The 24006-nt window shown below is 43.9% G+C and overlaps 1 protein-coding gene across 3 annotated transcripts in view; it reads left to right on the top strand.

Moving 5' to 3' along the window:
• Window positions 1-24006, top strand: part of TENM2 (teneurin transmembrane protein 2) — a 1791425-nt gene that overhangs the window by 1559985 nt on the left and 207434 nt on the right. For all 3 annotated transcript variants that reach the window (XM_044947351.2, XM_044947353.2, XM_044947352.2), the window contains one exon: window positions 2152-2357. In XM_044947351.2, coding sequence (XP_044803286.1) covers window positions 2152-2357 — 206 coding nt within the window. The remainder of the gene's footprint in view (window positions 1-2151; window positions 2358-24006) is intronic.

Genomic DNA, 24006 nt, shown 5'->3' with positions numbered 1-24006 from the left:
CTTCCTAACAGTGTTTTGTGATGGAAGCTTCCCAACTTCCTGTGGAAGCCCACTCCCTATTCTAGAGGTCAAGCGTGTCCTCTTAAGGTCCAAACCAAGGTGTCTCCTACTTGATTTGAAGCCCCTGTTTACTTTGTATTTGCTCCAGTATTGAACTGTTATAAAGGGGAAAAAAATAACTTGACACCCTCAAGTCACTCTGCAGTTTCTCTTTTATAATTTAGATATAGAAAACCTTCAGGATCCAAGAATGTCACCTCTCCATTTTCCAGATGGAGAAGCTGTCATTTATGAGTCATTTACGAGTCTTGTCTTGACTGCAGTGGCCAGATAGTAACAGAGCGGGGTGGCTAAGTCACTAACCCTTCAGGCCAGTCTTCTGCAACTGCATGATCCCTCCTGACCATCCAAACCTTTTGCAATGGATTGCGGCCAAGTACAGATGAATATATTCAGAGGAGTCCATGCATTACAGAATGCAGGAGGGAGCCTGCTTCCCCTGCTTTGCCTTTCAGGCTGAAGTTTTCAGATCCACAAGGCCACCAAAGTGATCAATCAAAAAATGAAAAGACCCTCAAAACCCAAAATGTCTTCAATTCTTTCTGTATTTGATTTCAGCTGGTTTAGAAGATCTTAAGAAGATAGAGTGTGCTTTTATATTTCAAGTTTAGAATCCATTTGAAGGAATCACAAATGGCCTATCTGAAACCAGCTTCCACCAAGGTTTTATTCCCATTTTAGAGAGGAGATTAATGAGGCTCTGGGAAATCAATTAACTTGCTCTTCTTAGGCAACTACTAGTAACTCCCAGCTTTTTCTTAATTATATATTTGTAAAGCAAACCACCCTCTGAAGTGTGGGTGACCCTGGCTGGTTCATTGTTATTAAGAAATCCTCTTTTAAAGTAGGATTTTCTGAAACTCCTATTACTAAAGTTCTGAAGGATGCTGAGTATGTGCAACCAATGGTTTCTATGTAGGTGATTTCAAATAATGCAACAGAGATATACCAATGTCAACATGCGAGGGGTGTGGTTTCCACATGATTCTTAAGTCCCTCCCTCGAGCAAGGAAGAAGTGAAGAAGTGAACTCACTCAGTCGTGTCTGACTCTTTGTGACACCATGGACTGTAGCCTACCAGCCTCCTCCATCCATGGAATTTTCCAGGCAGGCATACTGAAGTGGGTTGCCGTTTCCTTCTCCAGGGGATCTTCCTGACCCAGGGATCGAACCCAGGTCTCCCACATTGCAGGCAGACACTTTACCTTCTGAGCCACCAGGGAAGCCGCTAGCGGCAGTATTGGGTCAGCCTGAGGGCAAGCCAGCATTTTCTGTTCAGTTATTTTATTTACTTTGGATTGATTTTTATTCACCGATGTCTCTTTTTTTTTTTTTCTTTTTTAATTTATGAGAATGTCAGAGTATATTGGACTTGTTTGTGGCTGGAAAGAATAATTAAAGGCTGCACGAATTACATTTCATGCCAAATTAACATCACTCTCTGCTCTCCTGCTGATGATTTAACATCCCAGTCACATTTGGGGTGCTGGAAGCTTTACATGTACTTGTCAGACTGTAACTCTTACGATAGTTGATCAGTAAAGAGCAGTCACAGAAGTTCAGGAAGCATTGTGCCAATGTTTTGGATGCCCTGGGGTACGCGTTTCTGTTTCTTATTTAAAACCGAGATGGTTTGTTCTGGTTTTCGTCTGCCCTGTTCTTTGTTGTCATGTGCAGGCTTTCTGTAGTCATCTTGAGCAGGGGCTACTCTCTGTTTGTGGTGCTCGGGCTTTACATTGCGGTGGCTTCTCATGCTGCAGAAAACAGGTTCGGGGTCCGCAGGCTTCAGTGGTTGCAGCACGTGGGCTCAGTAGCTGTGATGCACAGGCTTAGGGCTCCACAGTAAATGGGATCCTCCTGGACCAGGGATCAAATCCGTGTCCCTTGCATTGGCAGGCAGATTCTTAACCACCAGGTGACCAGGGAAGTCCCCAAAATCTAAATGTTTTAAGCTGTGACCTGAAGAGAAACTTGCCGTGAATTTCATCTTTATATATATATTTTTAAATCCTAGCATGTAATAAGTTGGAAATGTAGAGCCAAATAATGGGTACACATGTCACCGACTTGATGTCAATTCCTATTTTCCAGTGCCCTGGTCCTTGAAGAACAGCAGCATAGACAGTGGTGAAGCAGAAGTTGGTCGGCGGGTGACCCAAGAAGTCCCACCAGGCGTGTTTTGGAGATCGCAGATTCACATCAGTCAACCGCAGTTCTTAAAGTTCAACATCTCCCTTGGGAAGGATGCTCTCTTTGGTGTTTACATAAGAAGAGGACTTCCACCATCTCATGCCCAGGTAGGACCATGCTTGATACAGCCATGAGTTTAAAAAATACCACTGCACATGCACTGAGGCAGCTATAACAAAAGGACGGACAATAACAAGTATTGGTGGAGATGTGGAAAAATTGGAATGGAAAAAAATCATACATGATTTGTGGGAATGTAAAATGTAGAGCCACTGTGGAAGGAATTCAGTAGTTCTTCAAAAAGTTAAAGAATTACAGTATGACCCAGCAATTTCCATCACTAGATATATTCCTACAGAGAACTGAAAAACTTTCTCATTTAAAAATATACCTAAATGTTCATAGCAGCATTTATTCATAATAGCTCATAAGTGGAAACAATCCAAGTGTCTATCAATCGGTGAATGGAGAAACAAAATGTAATCTCTCCATACCATGGGGTATGATTAAAACATAAAAGGGGATGAAATTTTTTTAAATAAGAATGAAATATTCTTACATGGATGAATCTTGAAAATGTTTTGTTAAGTGAAAGAAGCCAGATACAAAAGGTTACACAGCATATTTGTTGTTCAGTTGTTCAGTCGTGTCTGACTCTTTGCTACCCCATGGACTATAGGACTTCAGGCTTCCCTGTCCGCTATCTCCCAGAGTCTGCCCAAACTCATGTCCATTGAGTCAGTGATACCATCCAACCATCTCCTCTTCTGTCATCCCCTTTTCCTCCTGCCCTCAATCGTAGCCAGCATCAGGGTCTTTTCCAATGATCTGGCTCTTTGCATCACGTGGGCAAAGTACTGGAGCTTCAGCATCAGTCCTTCCGATGAGTATTCAGAATTGATTTCCTTTAGAATTGACTGGCTCGATCTCCTTGCAGTCAAAGGGACTCTCAAGAGTATTCTTTAGCGCTACAGTTCAAAGGCATCAATTTTTCGGTGCTCAGCCTTCTTTATGGTCCAACTCTCACATCCATACATGAATACTGGAAAAACCATAGCTTTAACTAGATGGACTTTTGTAGGCAAAGTGATGGCTCTGTTTTTTAATATATTGTCTAGGTTTGTTATAGCTTTTCTTCCAAGGAGCAACCATATTTTAATTTCATGGCTGCAGTCACCATCAGCAGTGATTTTGGAGCCCAGGAAAATAAATCTGGCATTGTTTTCATTGTTTCCCCATCTATTTGCCATGAAGTGATGGGACCGGATGCCATGATCTTTGTTTTTTGAATGTTGAGTTTTAGGCTAGCGTTTTCACTCTTCTCTTCCACCTTCATCAAGAGGCTCTTTTAGTTCCTCTTCACTTTCTGCCATTAGGGTGGTGTCATCTCCATATCTGAGGTTATTGATATTTCTCCCAGCAATCTTGATTCCAGCTTCTGCTTCATCCAGCTCAGTACATATGAGGTACTCTGCATATAAATTAAATAAGCAGGGTGGCAATATACAGCCTTGACGTACTCCTTTCACAGTTTTGAACCAGCCCGTTGTTCCGTGTCTGGTTCTACCTGTTACTTCTTGACTGGCATACAAGTTTCTCAGGAGGCAGGTAAGGTGGTCTGTTATTGCCACCTCTTTAAGAATTTTCTAGTTTGTCATGATCCACACAGTCATTGACTATGAGTCAATGAAGCAGAAGTAGATGTTTTTCTGGAATTCTCCTACTTTTTCTGTGATCCAACAGGTGTTAGCAGTTTGCTCTCTGGTTCTTCTGCCTTTTATAAATCCAGCTTGTACATCTGGAAGTTCTTGGTTTACATACTATTGAAGCCTAGCTTGAAGGATTTTGAGCCCTATCTTGCTAGCATGTGAAATGAGCACAATTGTGCAGTATTTAAATATTCTCTGGCACTGTCCTTTAAGATTGAAATGGAAACTAACCTTTTCTAGTCCTCTGGCCACTGCTGAGTTTTCCAAACTTGCTCAGTAGAGTACAGCACTTTCACAGCTTCATCTTTTATGATTTGAAATAGCTCAGCTGAAATTCCATCACCTCCACTAGCTTTGTTCATAGTGATGCTTCCTAAAGCCCACTAGACTTCACACTCTAGGTGAGTGACCACACCATTGTGGTTATCTGAATCATTAAGAGCTTTTTTGTACAGTTCTGTGTATTCTTGCTACCTCTTAATATCTTCTGCTGTTAGGTCAATACCATTTCTGTCCTTTATTGTGCCCATCTTTGCATGAAATTTTCCCTTGGTTTCTCTAATTTTCTTAAAAAGATCTCTAGTCTCTCTCATTCTATTATTTTCCTTATTTCTTTGCATTGTTCACTTAACAAGTCTTTCTCATCACTTCTTGCTGTTCTTGGAACTCTGCATTTAAATGGGTATATCTTTCCTTTTCTCTTTCACTTCTCTTCTTTTCTCAGCTATTTGTTAAGCCTCCCCAGACAATAATTTTGCATTGTTGCATTTCTCTTTCTTGGGGATGGTTTTGGTCACCACCATATGACTCTATTTATGTTGTCTGGAAAATCTATAGAAACAAAAGGAGAAGGAAATGGCAACCCACTCCAGTACTCTTGCCTGGAAAACCCCATGGACAGAGGAGCCTGGTAGGCTACAGTCCATGGGGGTCACAACAAAAAGGAGATTAGTGATTGCTAAGGGTGAGGGAGGAGGGAATTGGGACTGACTGCTAATAGCACTGGGGACCCACTCCAGTACTCTTGCCTGGAAAATCCCGTGGACGGAGAAGCCTGGTAGGCTGCAGTCCATGGGGTCGCTAAGAGTCAGACATGACTGAGCGACTTCACTTTCACTTTTCACTTTCATGCATTGGAGAAGGAAATGGCAACCCACTCCAGTGTTCTTGCCTGGAGAATCCAGGCAAGGAGAATCCAGGACGGGAGCCTCATGGGCTGCCGTCTATGGGGTCGCACAGAGTCGGACACAACTGAAGCGACTTAGCAGCAGCAGCAGCTAATAGCTATGGGCCGTCTTTTCTGGGTTATGTAAGTGCTCTGAAATTAGATAGCAGTGGTGGTTGTACAACACAGTGAATATACGAAAAACTGCCAAATTGTAAATGGTGAAATTTATGTTATGGGAACTATTTCTCAAAAAAAAAAAAATTTGGTTACTTCCCTACCTGATGTAATTAGCTTATCCCGACTAGACCTTGGCTAATCGCTGGGTACTTTTTGTTCAGGGATTTGGGTTATTTGTTAAAGCATCCCTAGGAGACAGCCCACTGTGTTTGACAAGAGTGATGTAACTTTAACCAAAATTCAGCAAACACTTGTCTGTGGCTTCCCTGTTCTTGTTGTACTGAGTTCCTTGGGAAGTACTTGACACTGCAAAAGTGAGATTATTCCCTGCACTGGAAATGAAGAGATTGGATTATATTATGGATTTCATTATTTTTCTTCTCATCCCTCCTGGTAGAGATTTTCTTAAGCATCCCACTTGGGATACATTAACCCTCATCTAGTTTGGTTTGCTTTTCCAGTAAGATTTGTGTATCCTAAGGAAACCCAAGTAGTGTTTCCTGCCTCATTTGCTTTCAAATCCAGAAAGTATATAAAGAAGTCCATTAGGAAAATATACCAGTGGAGGGAAAAACACTCTTAACCACCCTTTATATCCAGTCAAAGCTAGCTTTTTAAAACATGTGTTGGAGAGGTATTCATCCAGAAAATTCAGTGGAAGAATGTAAAGCTTTAAACCCATTGGCAAATGCAAAGTGGGCCACCATCTCTTTGTCTTTAGCTTATAGCAGACATTGCTAATCGACGACTGCACTTTTTCCTCACTAAACTCCGTGCACAGATGCCCCAAGACAGCCCTCGAGGCAGCCACCACCAATTGACCAGTGTTGGCTCGCAAGATGAAATTTGTTTGCAGTCCCATCTTTACAGCCTGAAACAATCGATATAAGGGACTAAAAGGACTTTCTTTTCTGAGCATGGAGGACTGTGTAGGTTTTTAACACCGTATACGGCCCAGGCTATAGGGACCAATATGTAAAGTGGTAATCCATAAGTCCTCCACCATCCATTGATCCAGAAAAATATTTATTGGTCTAGGTGCTGATTATCCGGAGTTGAGTTAGCATAGCCCCTAAGAGAAAGAAATGGCAACCCACTCCAATGTTCTTGCCTGGAAAATCCTGGGAATTGGAGGAGCCTGTCGGGCTGCTGTCCATAGGGTCGCACATAGTCGAACACGACTGAAGCGACTTAGCATGCAGCATGCATGCAACCAAGCAAAACTCCTAATACAAAAATCACACCTGTCCTTCAGAGAGATTCCCTTAAGAGAAAGAGAGGAATTCAGCTAAGAGGAGTCCCCAAGGCATTTCTGTAACTTCCTGCCAGGAGCAGGGAGCCGGTCTGGGAAGTTATGCAAAGTGTTAGAGGGTCTCCCTGACCTTCAGACGCCACCGTTTCTATAGTAGCATAATGAAAGATTGACAGCAGTGAAATCTGCTTGTTGGCATTATTCAAGTAAGTAGGAACTTGCCTCTGGGCACAGCTGAGCATAACTTTCCTCTTAGCCCCTTGGACACCAGGAGATTTACTGGCGGGGGGAAATGTCCCCTTTCCCTTTCGACCTTGTTCTGAAGCACTGCTGTCTCCCTCTGCTTGTATGCTCTGAGCAGTCAGAATCATGGAAAAGCCAGCGATCATGGCAAGTCAAGTCGGTAACTCTCTGAAACTGACTGATAGTGGACAGCAGGCAGGAACATGCTCTACCCGGGTTCCCCGCTGTTCTGACATTCAGGACACAGACCCTCCATGACAGTGTCTCTCCTTTTGTGGCTGCACCACGCTGTCCATCTCCTGCCAAGCCAGTGATTGTTCTAGTGATCGTTCTCTCAAAATAGCTCCACTCAAGGGACAGCCCCATCCCATTTCTCGAAAAGAGAAATGAATAGGCCTGGGCTGATGTGCACCGAGGGTTGCAGTCCAGCTGCCAGTCTGGGAGTTGAGCTTGACTTGGAGGGTCAGGTAAGCGAGCCGTGGTGCAGATGCTTGGAAAAGCACGAGACAGCTACAATGCAGGGGTGCTTCTTTTAAAAAAAAAAAAAAAAGAAAGAAAGAAAGAGGGGGGAAACCGATTCCCCACGCATTTTCACATTCATTCGCTGTTATTATGAGCGCTCATGTCCATTTGACGAGTTACATTTCCTGGAGGAGACGGAGCTTAGCCCCGCACAGGGATAGGCAACTAACTCACGTCTCAAACCATTATAGAATTTCTCATTTCTATTGGCATATTCTATCAAGGAACATAAGTTCTATGGGGATTGGCAGACTAGCCAAGGTGACTCATTTGAGCTGAAAAGAGAGAAAGAGAAGGAAGTGGGGAGGGGGAGGAATGTGAAAGTCTCTCGGCTGCATTGCACGAAACGGCTCTGCTTAAATTTTATTGAGGATCGCGCTCTGACCAAGTGCCTACAAGGTTTAGTATCCTTGTCCAAGGATATTAAATACAGAGGAGAATCCTTTCTTACCTGTTTAAATTTCCCAAAGAATCAGAGTCTGTCCCAGCTGACTTTTTGAAAGTGGCTTTCTACAGAAATGCAGAGGCAGCGTGGCATAGAGGAAAAAGTACTGGAATTAGCAAGAAAGCTGAGGATGAAGGCCCTGCTGTGTATTAAGCAGGTGTCCCCAGACATGCACGTTGGTCTCTCTGAGCCTCAGTTTTCTTGTCTACCTGGTGCTGTAGTTACATCTCCCAATGTTACTGTAGTTACACCTCCCCCCACAAAGGTAAGATGGGAAAACACTTTGTAAATAGAAATGCAATATAAAAATATGGTACACAAGTGTCTCATCGTACTTAGAAATCCTGTGTGTCCCTAGCCAATACTGTCTATCAATAAGCAATTGTGTAAATATAGGTTTTTAAAGTAAAATTAATTGGCTCATTTTTTTCTTCTTATCAAAGGACAAATTGTTTTCATTACAAAAAAATTTCTACAGCACAGAAGAACAAAAGGAAAGTAAAAACACCCATAATTGGAAGCAGTCCTCTTTTGCTAAATATTTATACAGAGTTTTTGCTATAATAAAACAAATCAGTTGCAGTTAAAAAAAAAAACAACAAAAACTCAGAATTTGAATGGTTTAAAACCACAGAGGCTATTTGTTGTTTATATCAGTGGCTCTCGACCTGGGCCAATTCTGCCCACCGCCCCCGCCCCCACCCAGAGACATTTTGCAGTGTCTGGAGATATTTTTGGTTTTGCTCTAAGAAGAGGTTACTCCAGCAGGTAGTGGCAGCTAGAGGTGCTGCTAAACACACACAGGAGAACCCTCCACAACAACCAGCTCCAAAGGGCAAAAGTGCTGAGGTGGCAAACCCTACTTCACGTGTTCATTTCAGGTAACATTGGGCTTTACTCAGTATCAGTCTCACTCAAGGACAGGGAACTGTGGAGCTTCCACTGTCAGGAACATGACTAGTACTCTATTGCAAAGGAAAGAGAAGATGGGTGAATTATGCACTAATCCCTAGTCTTCTGCTTGCAAGTGTCACATATCATTTAAGCCCTTCACCTGTGGACCAAAAGCAAGTCAGATCCTAACTTCTGTGGAGCAGGAATTACAGTCCTCTGGTGTTCCTGGGTGGCGGGGCACCAAGTATCCCAATGAAAGGCCCTTAAGACTTACAGTAAAACTTTGGGAGACCGGTCCTCATGGTTAGTCTTTGTGCGCACCCTTAATTCTTTTCCTGAAAGCAACTCTTAAGGATTTTATATGAATTGCCAAATTGTCCTTCTGAAAGCTTATACCAGTTACCCTCCATACCCCTAGAGAAGGAAATGGCAACCCACTCCAGTATTCTTGCCTGGAAAATCCCAAGGACAGAACCTGGCGGGCTACAGTATGTGGGGTTGCAAAGAGTTGGACACAACTGAACAACTAAATGCATACACACACACATGCACACACTATACTCTCCTGCCACCAGCGGGAGTGTGTAAGTGTTCATTCTATTTACTTTAACTCCTGTATAAACTGAATATTATCATTGTTTAATTTGTCCATTTGAAAGATAGGTATTATATTGTCTTTTAAATGCAGCATTTTCATACCCTGAATTTCATTTTTTTTTAATACCTAGGCACAAAGAGAAAAAAAAAAAAGAGTCAGTCGAAGCCACTCTCAGCCTACCAGCTCAAATTCTTATGGAGCTAGTGTGTGTAAGGTAGCCTAGTCCATCTTGCCAAGTATTTGAAATCCTACCAACCGTGTCGGGTTTGCTTGACCCCAGTTTTAGAAAGGAAGTCGATGAGACTTAAAAGTCGTCATCATCATCTGACCTGGCAGCAGTACTGGGGATCAAAGGAGATCTCAGAAGCTATTGATGCAAGTGAGACTCTTGGGTGGTTAAGGCAGGGAGCAGGTTTGCTTGACAGTTCATCACTGATTACTACCGATATGTCAAGCCAAGTAAAAATCCTGCATGAGGAACAAGTCAGTAATCGGCAAATTAGGTACATGATAACTGGAGTCAACAAGATGCAGTTATTGCTGGGGAGCCCTGCTGGGACTTCACCTTCTCCACAATCCTATTTAGCAAATCTCAAAAATGCCTATTTCATCACTCAGACTGATGGAGCCATGAGTCCAGTCACTTCCAGTGGCAACTTGAAAGTGTGGGGTGGACTTCCAGCTCCAGGTATAAGGGTTTATTAGAAGGAAGTCGTGAGGATTAAATGATGCTAAGATAGAAGCAGACGCTGTCAGCCCCAGCGCTTTACCCTAAGATGTGTCTGTGGGGTGGGAAGCAAAACTATCCACACATTCATTGAATGATAGAAGGGAACTATTTAAGAGGCCAGTATTGCCCCCATGATCATACCAAATAAGTGCAAATATGGCAGATTAAGCATGTACAGACCAAGAGCAAATGAGCTGAGCAAACATTCCTGTTTGTCCTCATCAGCAGAATTCTCCTAAATGACATTTTTTAAAGGCAAATTTATAGAAGGTGATGAGTGGTGTTAGCTTTTTCCCAGCTCAGTTTATCCCTCTCCAGTTCAGAGCCTTATTTGAAAATGAATTCTCTCTGTCCTGTCCTCTTCTCTCTTGTCCAAGCAAGTCAGCTGTACATAGTTTCATTAGAGATGTAACTAACTGCATCCCTGGGTCCCTGGAACGCCCGCATGTTCTAAGCAGCCTGCTTCTGTCGCTGTGCTCCTGTCCAGTGCCCATTGCTCAGTCACATGAGCTCTCCTTGGACCTCACTCATCCTGCAGAACTGTGTTCGGTGATCTTATGGGGATCCCTCCCCGTACCAGGTTTGGCTGTCAGCTTGCATAATCACCACATTGCATTTTTTTTTAATTGAAGGATAATTGCTTTACAAATCATGTTGGTTTCTGCCAAACATCAACATGAATCAGCCATAGGTATATATATATATCCCCTCCCTCTTGAACCTCCCTCCCATTCCCCCCCCCCATCCCACCCCTCTGGGTTGTTACAGAGCCCCAGTTAGAATTCCTTGGGTCACACAGCAAATTCCCATTGGCTATCTATTTTACATATGGTAATGTAGGTTTCCATATTACTCTCTCCATAAATCCCACCCTCTCCTTCCTCCCCCTACCCTGTGTCCATAAGTCTGTTCTCTATGTCTGTGTCTCATTGCTGCCCCACAAATAATTTCATCAGTACCATCTTTGTAGAGTCCATATATATGTGTTAGTATATGATATTTGTTTTTGTCTTTCTGACTTACTTCACTCTGTATAATAGGCTCTAGGTTCATTCACCTCATTAGAACTGATTCAAATGTGTTCCTTTTCATGGCTGAGTAGTATTCCATTGTTATGTACCATAGCTTCTTTATCATTCTTCTATTGAAGGACATCTAGGTTGCTTCCGTGTTCTAGCTATTGTAAATAGTGCTGCAATGAACATTGGAATACATTTGTCTTTTTCAATTTTGGTTTCCTCAGGGTATATGCCTAGTAGTGGGCATTTTAATTTCATTTTAGGAAGGGACATATTTTTACAGACATGTTTTACAGACCCTTCCTCTCCAAAAGAACTTGAGGTATAGAGAAAGAGTTTGTGAAACCAAGAGAACCTTGGTTTCTTCTGTATTGTACTAAAAGTGCTTTTGGAAAGGTCTTTCTCAGGAGACCCCTTCCGATTATCTAATAAAACTGTCCTACAGGAATGGAAACTGCCATTTAAATCAATGAGTATCCTCCTGGGCAGTCACCAGTCAGGAGAAATCTCAGGAGATTCTTGAGTTTTACAAAGGACCTGATTTTGAGGAAGGTGTGTGAGGAGGGCACATTGAATATTTTTCCAAAAAGGCATTGATTTGAGTACATGGAACTCAGGGAGAAAAACAGAAACAGAGAAAGCAGGAATGAGTAAGAGGGGGCGGTACCAAGCCACATATTTTGACTGAGCAGAATCTCAGAGGTACTGTAATTCAAGAGTTTCAAGTTTTCTAGGCAATGGCCTTTATCTTAACGTGGAATCTTATGTAGAACCCCGTATATAAAACAGGTTGTGACAGTTTTATTAGCATAAGTATGGCTTATAATTCAAATCCATATTTATTATTGTAATGTTTTAATCTGTGTGCATATGTTTCTTATATGTGTTTATTATATGTGTTTTAATCTCTGTATACCTGTTTGTATGTGTAACTATATATATATATATTGTACATAGAGATAGAGACACCAACAGAGAAACTAAATTCATAAGGTTGGTCACCTGTAGGAATAGGTGAGGAAAAAAGGACTGAGAATTAGATTTAAAGAGTATTTTTTTATCCATAATAAAATGTTAAAGGTAAGGCAAACCCTTCCCCATCTGCAAGGCACACACGCGTGCGTGTACCCATACAATGGCTGAAAGTAAATGTGACAGTGTTAACATTCATTCCAGGGGTTGAAATATGGGCAGTCTGTCACTGTGTTCTTTATACTTTTCTTAATTTTAGCAATCTCTCTCTCTTTAGGAAAAGTGGATCTGTGACAAACTTGAGTCTATTTTGAGTAAAACAAGCATTAAGAGGTTATAGATGATGACTCTAACCTTATATCACTCTCAGGATTCAATTTATTTATGTACTTTGTTTTGTTTGCACAGTTTTGAGAAAAATCACAGTGAATGTATATAAGTAGTTGCAAAGAGCAGCTGTATTTTTTCCATCATTTCCCTTACAGGCTCCGGATAGTCTTCAATTAAATTGATCCATTGAAAGAAGAGCAATAGAAAATAATCATTTCAAGGTTAAATAACATAAAATATCTAACTATTCACATCTCTTGCCTCAGATACAGAAGTAGAAAGGTTGTACCCCAAACTTAGGTTGTGAAACTCTTTATTTAAAAAAAAAAACCGACACTGTTTGGAACATGCAACATGTTCTTAAATTGAAATATAATTGGTATACAGTATTATGTAAGTTACAAGTGTACGATATAGTGATTCACAATTTTTAAAGATTGTACTCTATTGCTAGGTATTATAAAATATTGGCTGTATTCCTCATGTTTTACAGTATATCCTTGTTACTTATTTTCTATGTAGTAGATAGTACCTCTTAGTCTTCTGTTCCTGTATTTCCCATCCTCCCTCCGCTCTCCCCACTGGTGACTACTAGTTTGTTCTTTCATCTATGACTCTGCTTCTGTTTTGTTACATTCATGAGTTTGTTGTGGTTTTTAGATTCCACATACAAGTGATATCATACAGTATTTGTCTTTCTCTGTCTGATTTATTTCAGTTCACATAATGCCCTCTATGTCCATCTGTGTTGCTGCAAATGGCAAAATTTCCTTCTTTTTTATGGCTGAGTAGTATTCCATTGTGTGTATATGTATGTATATATCTATCAAAGTATGTGTGTATATATATATATATATATATATACACACACACACACATATATATACATGCACACCATATATTGATTCATTCATCTCTTGATGGACACTTAGGTTGCTTCTATATCTTGGCTGTTAGAAATAGTGTGGCTATGAACATAGGGGTGCTGCTACATGTTTACTTGAAATTGCATTCCTGGTTTAACATCCTGACATTAACTTGCGTCTCTGCCTGGCATTTGGTTGAACAGGATCTCCAGTGGAGTTCCTTATACAACTTTTTCTGAGCAGACACACATCAGGTGGCTTCAAAGAAAGCCCAGTGCAGATCTTGAAGTTTCTTGATAAAGGACAGAGTAACAGAAGGTCAAATCTGTGTTCAGAGATATTCAGAAAAGCTTTATTCCAAACTCTTCACAAAAAATTAATTGACTTTAGAAATGTTCATTGAAGCCCCTCTCAGTACGGATGTCTGTAGGGAAGCCGAAGTTGTTAGAAGGCAAAAATAACTTAATTATCTGATCTCTTATAAAAATGTTCCCCACTCAGAGATTCCCCCCTGCCATTTAACATGCATTATAATGATAGCATTATTTGAGGGCTACAATGTTTCATATAAATTATTTTATCTTCACAACAACCCTATGACTGAGGCACTATTAGGAGCAGCCCCATTTTACAGAGGAAAGAACTGAGGCAGAGTTTAGGGTCTCAAAGCTGCTGTACACTGGACACAGCAGACAGGTACCCCCTTTCCCTCCTGCCAGAGAAAATCAATGCTGCTGGCCGTCATTTCCAGGGGCATCCTGCAGTACAATGTCAATGAATTTGTTGACAGAGTAAAATTACAACTCAAGCCCAAGACAAGAATTTCATTAAATCAAAGGAAGTGATGCTGGAGATCTGCTTCTAAGTGCCAGGGGGACTTGGTCAACGTGAATCCGGCCAAGGTAGCACAGTTAACTACCATGGCAGAGAGAAGTGACAAGGAAAGTGACATGATCGGCGCTTCCAAGAGGGCGGTTGTAATAACGTGAAGAGGGGTCCTTTAAGATTTGATGAAGACAACTAATATGTTTGCATTTGTTTGTGTGGCGCCAGTCAGGCTACAGTGAAGCTGCATTGTTCTCAGATAGTTTATCAATTTTGAGATGCACACGATGCTCATCTTTTGACATCTCTGAAAACAGGGTGCATTTTGCAGTCATTATAGCAGAGAGACAATGAAATGTTGGTTGTCACATGTTTGTGTATACAGGAAAGCTCAGTGTTCATTCTAATAATTAGAGTGTAGTGGCAAACATAACCTGAACATTCCTAAATATGAGATAAAAATACTTTCATAGTTGCAGTTTTATTGTTCAAGGTAAATTCCAGATCGGTCATTTTCCCGTTTGTTCAGAGCATCCATTTTAAGTGACCTTTTATTATTTCCAAATACACTCAGATGAACTTGATCTTATTGTGTATGTCGAGTCAGGGCGGGTATTTAAATATAATTTTTTAAATATATAAATACACGAATAAAAATAAAGTTTAAGCAGGCATTCTATGGAATGCCTATGTAACTGATCCAGACACAGACGAGCATAGGACAAGGGTTCGAAGCAGGCCAGACGGCCAGATCCAGCATTTGCAAGCTCTGCAACCTTGGGCAAATCCCTCAGCCGCTCTGCGCCTTGGTTACTTCATCTGTAAGATGAAGATAATAATATTACACATTCATAGCTTTGTTGTGAGATGTAAATGGGGTAATCTTTATAAAGCATTTACCACTGTGTTGGCACAAAGAAATGATATCAGCTATTATGTTTTTCAGAGCATCCATAATGCAAACAAAACAAGCAAAGCAAAACAAATTCCAACAGTTTTATTAAAAGATAACTTTTATTTGTTATAAGAGCAATATATAATGATAGGAAAAACAGAAAACATTAAGATTTTTAGTATATTTTTAGTATATCTTCTGTTCACATATAGTAATCATTTTTACAAATTTGAGTCTTGTCATACATACTGTTTTTACCCTGATTTTTTGCAAAATGATAAGTAGGAAACATCTTTCTATATCTGAATATTGTTCCATAAACTCATTTTAAATGCCTCAAAAAATAGCTCATTCTATACTTTAAAAATTTTTAACCAAGATCCCTTCTTCAACATTGTATTCATTCTACAGTAAACATCCTCACAGGCATATGTTCGTTTGGTGTTTAATAATTTCCTTATATGAATTCTCAATAGTAGAATTGCTGCTTTTCCAACAATAGCAATAGCCATAAGAATAGCTGATACTGATCCAGTGCTTACTGTGAGCTGGACCAGACTCACAATGACCCCTAGAGGTAGGAAATTTTACTATTCTCATTTTAGGACTTAGAGGGCAGAGACTCAGTTAAGTAACTTGCCTAAGATCACAGTCAGTCAGTCAGTTCAGTTGCTTAGTCATGTACGATCCTTTGTGACCCCAGGGACTGCAGCACGCCAGACCTCCCTGTCCATCACCAACTCCCAGAGCTTGCTCAAACTCATGTCCATGGAGTCGGTGATGCCATACAACCATCTCATCCTCTGTCGTCCCCTTCTCCTCCTGCCTTCATTCTTTCCCAGCATCAGGGTCTTTTCCAATGAATCAGTTCTTCACATCAGGTGGCCAGAGTATTGGAGCTTCAGCTTCAGCATCAGTCCTTCCATTGAACACCCAGGGCTGATCTCCTTCAGAATGGACTGGTTGGATCTCCTTGCAGTCCAAGGGACTCTCAAGAGTCTTCTCCAACACCACAGTTCAAAAGCATCAATTCTTCAGCACTCAGCTTTCTTTATAGTCCAACTCTCACATCCATACATGACCACTGGAAAAACCATAGCCTTGACTAGATGGACCTTTGTCCATCTAGTCAAGACAGCAGAGTACTGTCTCTGCTTTTTAAGGTCACAGTGCTGCCTGGTGAAAGGGTCAAGCCAGTTTGGAGACAAGCCACCAGTGCCCGTTACTGTGCCTCTTTCCCACTTGAGAAGGCGTTTTGTGACTGGACACGTTCCCAGTTTGCTCCCTCTCCTCAGTGATACATTTGATTTATTTTCACACGCAGCCTGCGTGAGACCCTCCTCTTGATCTTAGGAGGGCAAGGAGCCAAATGTGACATTTCTGAGAAGCCACTGGCTAAAGACAATTAGATGGGAATGTGCAGTAAATAAGAAATCACATCAGCAAGGCACTAAGAGGTAAAACCTCCATTGTCCTGACCCCATGGTAGAGCTTCAGCGCATCTTGGCATGGCCTAGAGATGTTCGTCAGTTTCATTGAACTTAACCCATACACTGTGGCTGGCTTGGTCTTCAGGTTGGATCATAAGGCAGCACAATGAGGGCATTATCTTGTGGGAAGACAAAATATGAAATCAATCCAATCATGTGCTCAACAGATATTCACTGCAGGTCTGTGTTGGGGATGCAGAGATGAAAGGCATTTAAAAAGATAGGGACCTGACAAGTCAAGTAACAATGGCATCATCATGCAGGGAGAGCTGTGAGATGAAGTACCAGGCAGAAGATTAGAACTGATGTTCCAGAATAGGCTTGGTCTGGGTTGGAATCTTATCTCCCCTCTGTAGTAGCTGGAGGTTTGTGGATGAAACTCTCTAGATTCAGCTTCACCATCCATAAAATGAGGACTGTACGTCGTCGGGTTGTTGAGAAAATAAATGAGATAATGCCCAGGAAAGAGTGAGCACCCCATGGAGATCTATCGATCAGTCTGACTGGTCCAGAGCCCTTACCACTTTCTCGCAGGTAACCTAGCAACCAGAGGTCTCTCCAGGCAGGATGGCAAGGCCTCTGGCAGAAACCAGTGCTGGTTTGCAAACTTGAGTTTTCGTTGATCTCCCTCAAGACTCTAATCCAGATTGCAAAGATTAGGGTCTGCCAATTCGGTCAGGTGATTCCTGTCTCCTCTCAATCCTCTTATAAGTGTATGCGGTGGTAGGGGATTGGGGTGCCTTTCTTGGGGCACACTGCCCAGCACATCCAGCCATGTCCAACCCAAGCCCACCTTTCCACAGGTGGACAGCGTGCATCCTGCTAGCACTATTGTGCTGTACATTTCTTGAAGTCGGTGCCATGTATCATTTTTGGAGTTTGTTCCTATTGCTTGCATGATCATCAAATATTAGCTATTACCATTCCTGAAGAGTTGGGTGTAGGAGGTTTAAGAGCATAAAATTGGCTACTAGTTCTAACCTGTGCAGGATTTTAGGGAAGCTTCCTGAAGGAGATGCTACCCAAGCTGACTGTTAGAAGGTGAGTCAAGCAAAGAAAGAAAAAGGGGAGAGAGGGAAAGACCATTCCAAGCCAAGGGCAGTGAAGATCCCCCTTCTGTATGGGCTGTGCTGAAGCTTCACATAAGACTGTCTTCTTTTTAGAAACTGTACTTTTCTTTAGCTGTCACTCACCAACAAGGACATAGCTTTGCCTTTGAGACCTGGCTCTTATACGGCCAGGAGGGACCAAGGAGGGCAGCCTCTCTCGAGATTTAGTGGCCATGACCCTGTGTTGAGTTACTGCAGGCTTATAGCCATGTACACAGCCCCCACTAGGCATCCAAGTTATATAAAAGGAAAAAGTGGCCAAACACCACAAAGCTAGGAGTTACCCTTGAAACTGGGAACACACGCTTTTATGTACTGAGGGGAAGTCTTGAAAAAATAGGAGATCAAACTTATGGTTTTCAACTGTTTCTCTCTTATCTCAAAAATTTCATGGGAGAGGGTTAACGATCCCCCAAGCAGACACTCTCTTCAGCTACATACATCATTCAGGCCATAACCCTGGACTCCACCAGCATTTATGGAGCACCTGCTGTGTGTTATGTGTCAAGGGGCTGCAGCAGTGGGCAAGACGGTGCTGGCCCTTGTGTGGCTGCCAGGCAGCAGGCCTGGAAGGGCCACCTACCAAGGAATACATTGTCCCTGGCTTGCCCCGGCCTGGCCTTATCACTGCAGGTCTATTCGTGGAAGTGGGATCCCTCTCTGAAACACCCCTGAGATGGACGGGTGCTAGGATCTCACCATAGGAATAATGATGATGCTGATGTCTTCTTTAGCAGTAATAATTGATCCTTTTCTATTCGTTTTCTGTTCTCCCTACATGATTCCCATCCCATAGCAGACTTTCAAATCATACTCCTTAGAAACTTGAAAACCACAGTTTTAGGCTTGATGAGGGGTTGTTAAGGGGAGCTTGGCAGAACCCACCATCTGTTTATCCTCACCCAGCAGCCCACCAAAGCCCCTGCCAGCCCTGAGGGCCCTCGGGAGCCCACCACCATGAACACAGGTGAGGAGCTGTCTTCTTATTACAAAGAGCAGCTGGTCTCACCTTATTTAACTCTTCATCAGTGCGTTCATCTCCGCAGACCTGCCATCGGCCTCCCATCACACTAAAAAGAAAATCTGAGGTTGTTCTAGAGTGCCAGCTCCCTGAGGGCAGAGACGATGGGGTCGCCTGCTGCATCTCCAGTGCTGACGGCAGTGCTGGTCTGTAGCGGCACCGACGTACCCAAGGCCCTTGGATCTTTGGTCTTATCCTCTCTCCCTAGACCCTCCTCCACACTGACCCGCTTTCTCTCCCCTAGTCACACCCAGGTCATCCTGACTCATGCTTTGCACTGGCTGTTCCCTCATTCTGGAATGTTCCTCCCTGATATGCAGATGGCTCCTTCCTTCCTCTTGTCAGGACTCTACCCAAACACCATGCCTTCTGTGAGCTCTTTTCTGACAAGGGAATCTAAGACGCCTTTATACTTTATCCCCATGCTCTGCTTTATCTGGCTTCAAGCAACTTGATTTAGCTATCGTTTACTGGCTGCTAGTACCCACATTTTACATGTATGGTTTGGTTCCTTCAATGTGAAAACTGTGTGAGCACCATCGCAGTCGTGATATAAAATGTGACCACCCCTCAGGAGGAGCTCTCTGGGCCCTGTGCCAACCTCATCCCTCCGCTTCCTGTCACTCGAGGTTGGATCTGTCTTCCCTCGAGTTAATGAACACGGTATCCTGAGCTCTTTTGTGTCTAGCCTCTTGTTCTGCATAATGTCAGTGAGGCTCATCCATGTTGTGTGTATCTGTGAGGTCAAGTCAGAGTCGCTCAGTCGTGTCTGACTCTTGCGACCCCATGGACTGTAGCCCTTCAGGCTCCTCAGTCCGTGGGATTCTCCAGGCAGGAATACTGGAGTGGGTTGCCGTTCCCTTCTCCAGGGGATCTTCCCAACCCAGGGATCAAACCCATGTCTCCTGCATTGCAGGCAGATTCTTAACCCTCTGAACCACCAGGGACGCCCTGTGTATATCTGTGGCTGATCCCTTTTATTACCGAGTCAGCTTCCACTTGTACAGATGTGCTGTAATCAGTGTGTCTGTTCACTTGTTGAGAGCATTTGGGGTGTCCTTGCTTTGCTCTTCTTCTTTTATAGCCCTCGTCACTCCTTGGGATTTTACTCCCCCAAGATGGTGTCCTGTGCCTGGAGGGCTGGAACCTTGACCATATGATTCACTGTTGGATCCCCACTGCCCAGAGCAGGGCCAGGCACATAGTAGGTGGTCAGTGTTTGTTGATGGAACCAACAGTTTTACATTTAATTTCCCCTGTAGCCGGAGGCCTGAGCAAGACCCAGGCTTGTGAGCGGAGCTTCGGATTTTTCTTTCCTATGAACGCAATCTAGAGACCTTCAGGCCGTCCACTGGAAACCAGGCACTGGCTGGGAGTCCCTGCTCAGCACTCAGTGTGTCTGTGCCCTGTCGCCTCGTCCATGGTTTCTGAGTTCCTGTGGCTTATTCCTCTCGAATCTTTTAACCTCCACTTTCCTGCTGTGTGATGTCCAGGAATGGTGCTTGCTCTCTCTTTGCCGGTTCCTCTAACAAACTTGGTCATAACGAGCCTCTTAACAGTTTCCCGTAGTTTCTTCTCGTTTTTATTGCTTGGATTTGGTGAGAGGGTTGGGAATCACAGGAAGAAGCCACATTGTGGCCTGGCTGTCCCCAATACCTGGCTGCTGTCCCCTCCCCTCCCTTTATCTCTCTCTAGCTCCCTCCCCATTTCCAGTAACCGAAAGAGTCTTTGTCTCCTCCAGGAACTCCTGCCCCCGAGTTCCTTGGTTTCTTGCTTTCTGCTCTAAGCAGTTTGTTAAAGAACAGTTTCTCCCCCAATAAAGTTTAGGAAAATTGCTCCATCTTATTACAGGTGGGCAGGATACCCCCCACACCATAGGCGCCCTCATCTTGGTCTTACCACCCCAGCCTCCCAAGAGGGAAGAGTTATTCTGGGCCAAAGAAATAGGATCCAAAACACGAAGCTGGTTGTGTCCTGAGTCTGCTTCTTTTGACAGTCCTGCGGGCTGCTTGAGGAGCCCCATTCTGTCATCTGAGGCTCTCTGGCCCTGATGCGTAGATTCTCCTTCTGAAGACAGGAGGATAAACCTTGGTCTCCCCATGTGAACAAGGCTGACCAGCAGTGACCGCCTGTTTGCTTGGTGTGCCCAGTGGCCTGGAGTGCAGTGGATTCAGGGCATACCCTATGAGGCTGACTGCTGGAGTGAGAACCCCAGTTCCACCCCTTGCCAACTCTAGAGCAAGTGATGTAACCTCTCTGTGCCTCAGTTTCCTCATATGCAAATGGGGATAATGATTCATGTTCAGGGGCTGTTACAAGCATTGAATAAGATCATGCATGAGACTCACTTAGAACGGTGCCTAGCCTCATTAAATGTCACCTTGTATTATCATCTGAGCAGTTAGCAAACAAAACCCAGGAAAACTGTATAGTGTTTAGTAAAACTTCCTAGGAACCTTTCCTTAAGAGGTTATGTCCTTTCGGTATTTGTATCACAAGATTCCACTGGACTACTTGTACACTTCACTCTGGGTACTATTTTCTTTTGAGCCTGAAAGTTTTCATTCACTCAGTCAAGGTCTTTTCTGAGTATACCCACTGCATGCCAGGCACTGATCTAGACCCCAGAGGCCCCATGTGAAGTAAAACAAACAAGTCTCCTACTTGCTTTTAGTTTATTTTTTCTGCATTCAAAGCTGGTTAACATTTATTTATTGGTTTATTTTACTGAGGTATAGTTGGTACTCAACATTATATATGTTTCAGGTATACAGCATAGTGAGTCACGATTTGTTTTTTAATTCATTTCTGGCTGTGCTGGGTCTTTGTTGCTCTGTGGTCCTTTCTCTCATTGTGGCGAGTGGGGGCTACTCTCTAGCTGAGGTGCTCAGGCTTATCACTGCAGTGCCTTCTCTTGTTGCAGAGCACAGGCTCTAGGGTGCTTGGGCTTCAATAGTTGCGGCACGTGGGCTCAGTAGTTGCCTTTCCCAGGCTCTAGAGCACAGTCTCAATAACTGTGGTGCCCAGGCTTAGTCACTCTGCAGCATGTGGGATCTTCCTGGACCAGGGCTCAAACCCATGTCTCCTGCACTGGCAGGCGGATTCTTTACCACTGAGCCACCAGGGAAGCCCCACAATTTTTAAAGATTACATTCCGTTTGTAGTTATCATAAAGTCTTCCAGTCTTAAGAAGTTTGTGTCTGAGAGTAGTGAGATGAAGTATAAATTAGCAGATAAGTGACAAGGGGTTTTTTTCCGGCCCCAAAGAGTTTTTGATCATTTTTTTGCTGAGAGCAGAAATGGAGAAGTGATCAGAGTACTTTAGAATGGATGGTTTAGGATGTGCTTTCTAAGGCCATGATGTTTAGGCAGCCTTGATTGACAAGAAGCAGACAGCTCTAAGATCAGGAGGGAGACCTCATGCAAAGGCCCTGAGGCTGGGATGAGCTTGGCATATTCCAGGAACAGAGAGGAGAGCGGTGTAGCTGAAACACAAGAGAGAGAAGTTAGGAGGTGGACGGAGGAGATTATGGGCCGGGTATGGTCATTGCCCAGCAAAGGCATCCAGACCTCTCTTGGCATCTTTTTTCATCATCTCCAGTGGGACATCTTCCTGTCCTCAGGTGCCCAACTCACTCTGCTCAAGTCTGACCCTAGCACTCCTCGGCTCTGCTTTGCTCCCTCTTCTCTGCTCACTGGCTTCTTTGGGAAACTTACCAACCAGGCCAGTCACCAAATATGCTGGCAGCCAGCTACACCTGGGTTCTTGGAAAACTTCTGGCAACCTCCCACCATTAAGACTCATGCAAATCCAAGTTCAAGTCCTTGCTTGGCCACCAACCAGAGTCTGTGGCCCTGGGTGTGTTATTTAACTTCTCTAATAGCCTTTGTTCCTCCTGAGAAATGGGGATGAGAATAAGGTTTCTGGGAGGGTGAAATGAGATAACACATATCAGCTTTTGCCATTTGGCCTGGCACATAGCAAGTGCCTAGGAAAAAAAAAACAAAAACTACTTCTTATTCTTGATGATTCTGTTTTCCTCTGCTACAAGAAGACATGTCATGAAAAAATCAGGAGTTGCACCTATGTAGATGTAGTCTCCTTGCTCCTTATGTCAGGAATCATGTTTGATTCTTCTCTATCTGCTCGATACTCACAATGGAGCCCAGCACAATGATTGTTACAGTCCGCAAATACAGGTGATGCTGTTTCCTGCCCGGAGGCTTGGGTCTTGTTCTCATAGCTGGGGGACAGACAACCCCGCAGTGCCCACACTGGGCCAGTCAGCACCTAGTGAAGCAACTTGGACACTGAAGACGTGGACCCTGCAAGTAGGAACTGAAAATGACAGGCAAGGCCACGTGGAGGGAAGGCAGCCGCTCCCCAACCCTCCCAAGCACGGCCCACTGCTCTCATCCTTCCATGCTTCCTGGAGCATTCAGCCCTTTGAAGGAGAGAAAAGAAGCCGCGCAGAGCTTTAATGAGGAATCAGCCAGACGCACTTTGCCACGGGCCTGGCTGGAGGCGGAAAGAGATGCACAGGCCCCCAGGAGCGACCCACCGCTGCCAGTCGTCACCAGATGCCACCGCAGCCTCCACGCTCGTGTGGCTTCAAGCAGCCCTCACTGACACATGCTGCTTCCCTGCAGTCTAACCACCTGCTGCACGTGCCTGGCTATCTAAGGTGGCATCAACATCAGACGTTGGAGGCTGGGGATATTGCCTGTGCGGAGCCAGGCACTGCAGGCTCTCCATGGGACAGGTCAGCATTTGCCGCTGCCACCGTCTACATGGACCAGGGTCAAGCAGGCGGACCAGATAACAATAAACTTATTTGCCCACTCCCTGCCCTCTCCCAGGGTCCTGGCCCCAGTAGTAACATCTTCCAGAAGGGCCATGAGTCTGTCTCTAACCTTGTCCTCTGTGGCAGGTGTGCGTTGGCATGGCTTCCAGAAGCATCTCTGAGCTGCGCAGTCGCTGCCTGTGGACACACTCCCTCCAGGGAAAGTGAAAGGCCCCTCAGCTGTCTCCTCCAGCGCCCTGGGAAGCCACTAAGTTATCTTAATTACCATTCCTCCTGGGTCTCTGCCAAGAAGCAGGGGAGACTGACAGTCGGATCAGTCAAATATTTGCAGTGGATTCTTTGTTTGCCTCTAGAGCGCTCATGAAAGTTGCATTTTCATGCCACTTTGGGGTATGACACATGACTCGGAGGCACAGCCCTCACATTTCATGCCAGCATGGGTTGTTTTTCAAAGGCCAAGGAGGAAAAAAGAATTTTAGTGGCAGGGGGCGGAGGGCGGTTATTTCGGGTTATTGTACTGTCACCCTCTGGGTGACCTTATTGCCGGATCAAGAGAGACCAGCTGCCCTGGGAGACAGGCTTGCTCCTGCAGGCAGCTTGTGCACTCCCACAGCCCCCAGTGGGACTGGGCCGCGTGCTTTCTAATCCTCTTCCAGGGCTTCTGCAGATCTATCAGATAGGACGTG

This window comes from Bubalus bubalis, chromosome 9 (assembly GCF_019923935.1).
Source record: "Bubalus bubalis isolate 160015118507 breed Murrah chromosome 9, NDDB_SH_1, whole genome shotgun sequence".
NCBI classification, from domain to species: Eukaryota; Metazoa; Chordata; class Mammalia; order Artiodactyla; family Bovidae; genus Bubalus; species Bubalus bubalis.
Note: the sequence above shows the minus strand (reverse complement) of the source record. Positions and strands in the feature narration are given on the sequence as shown.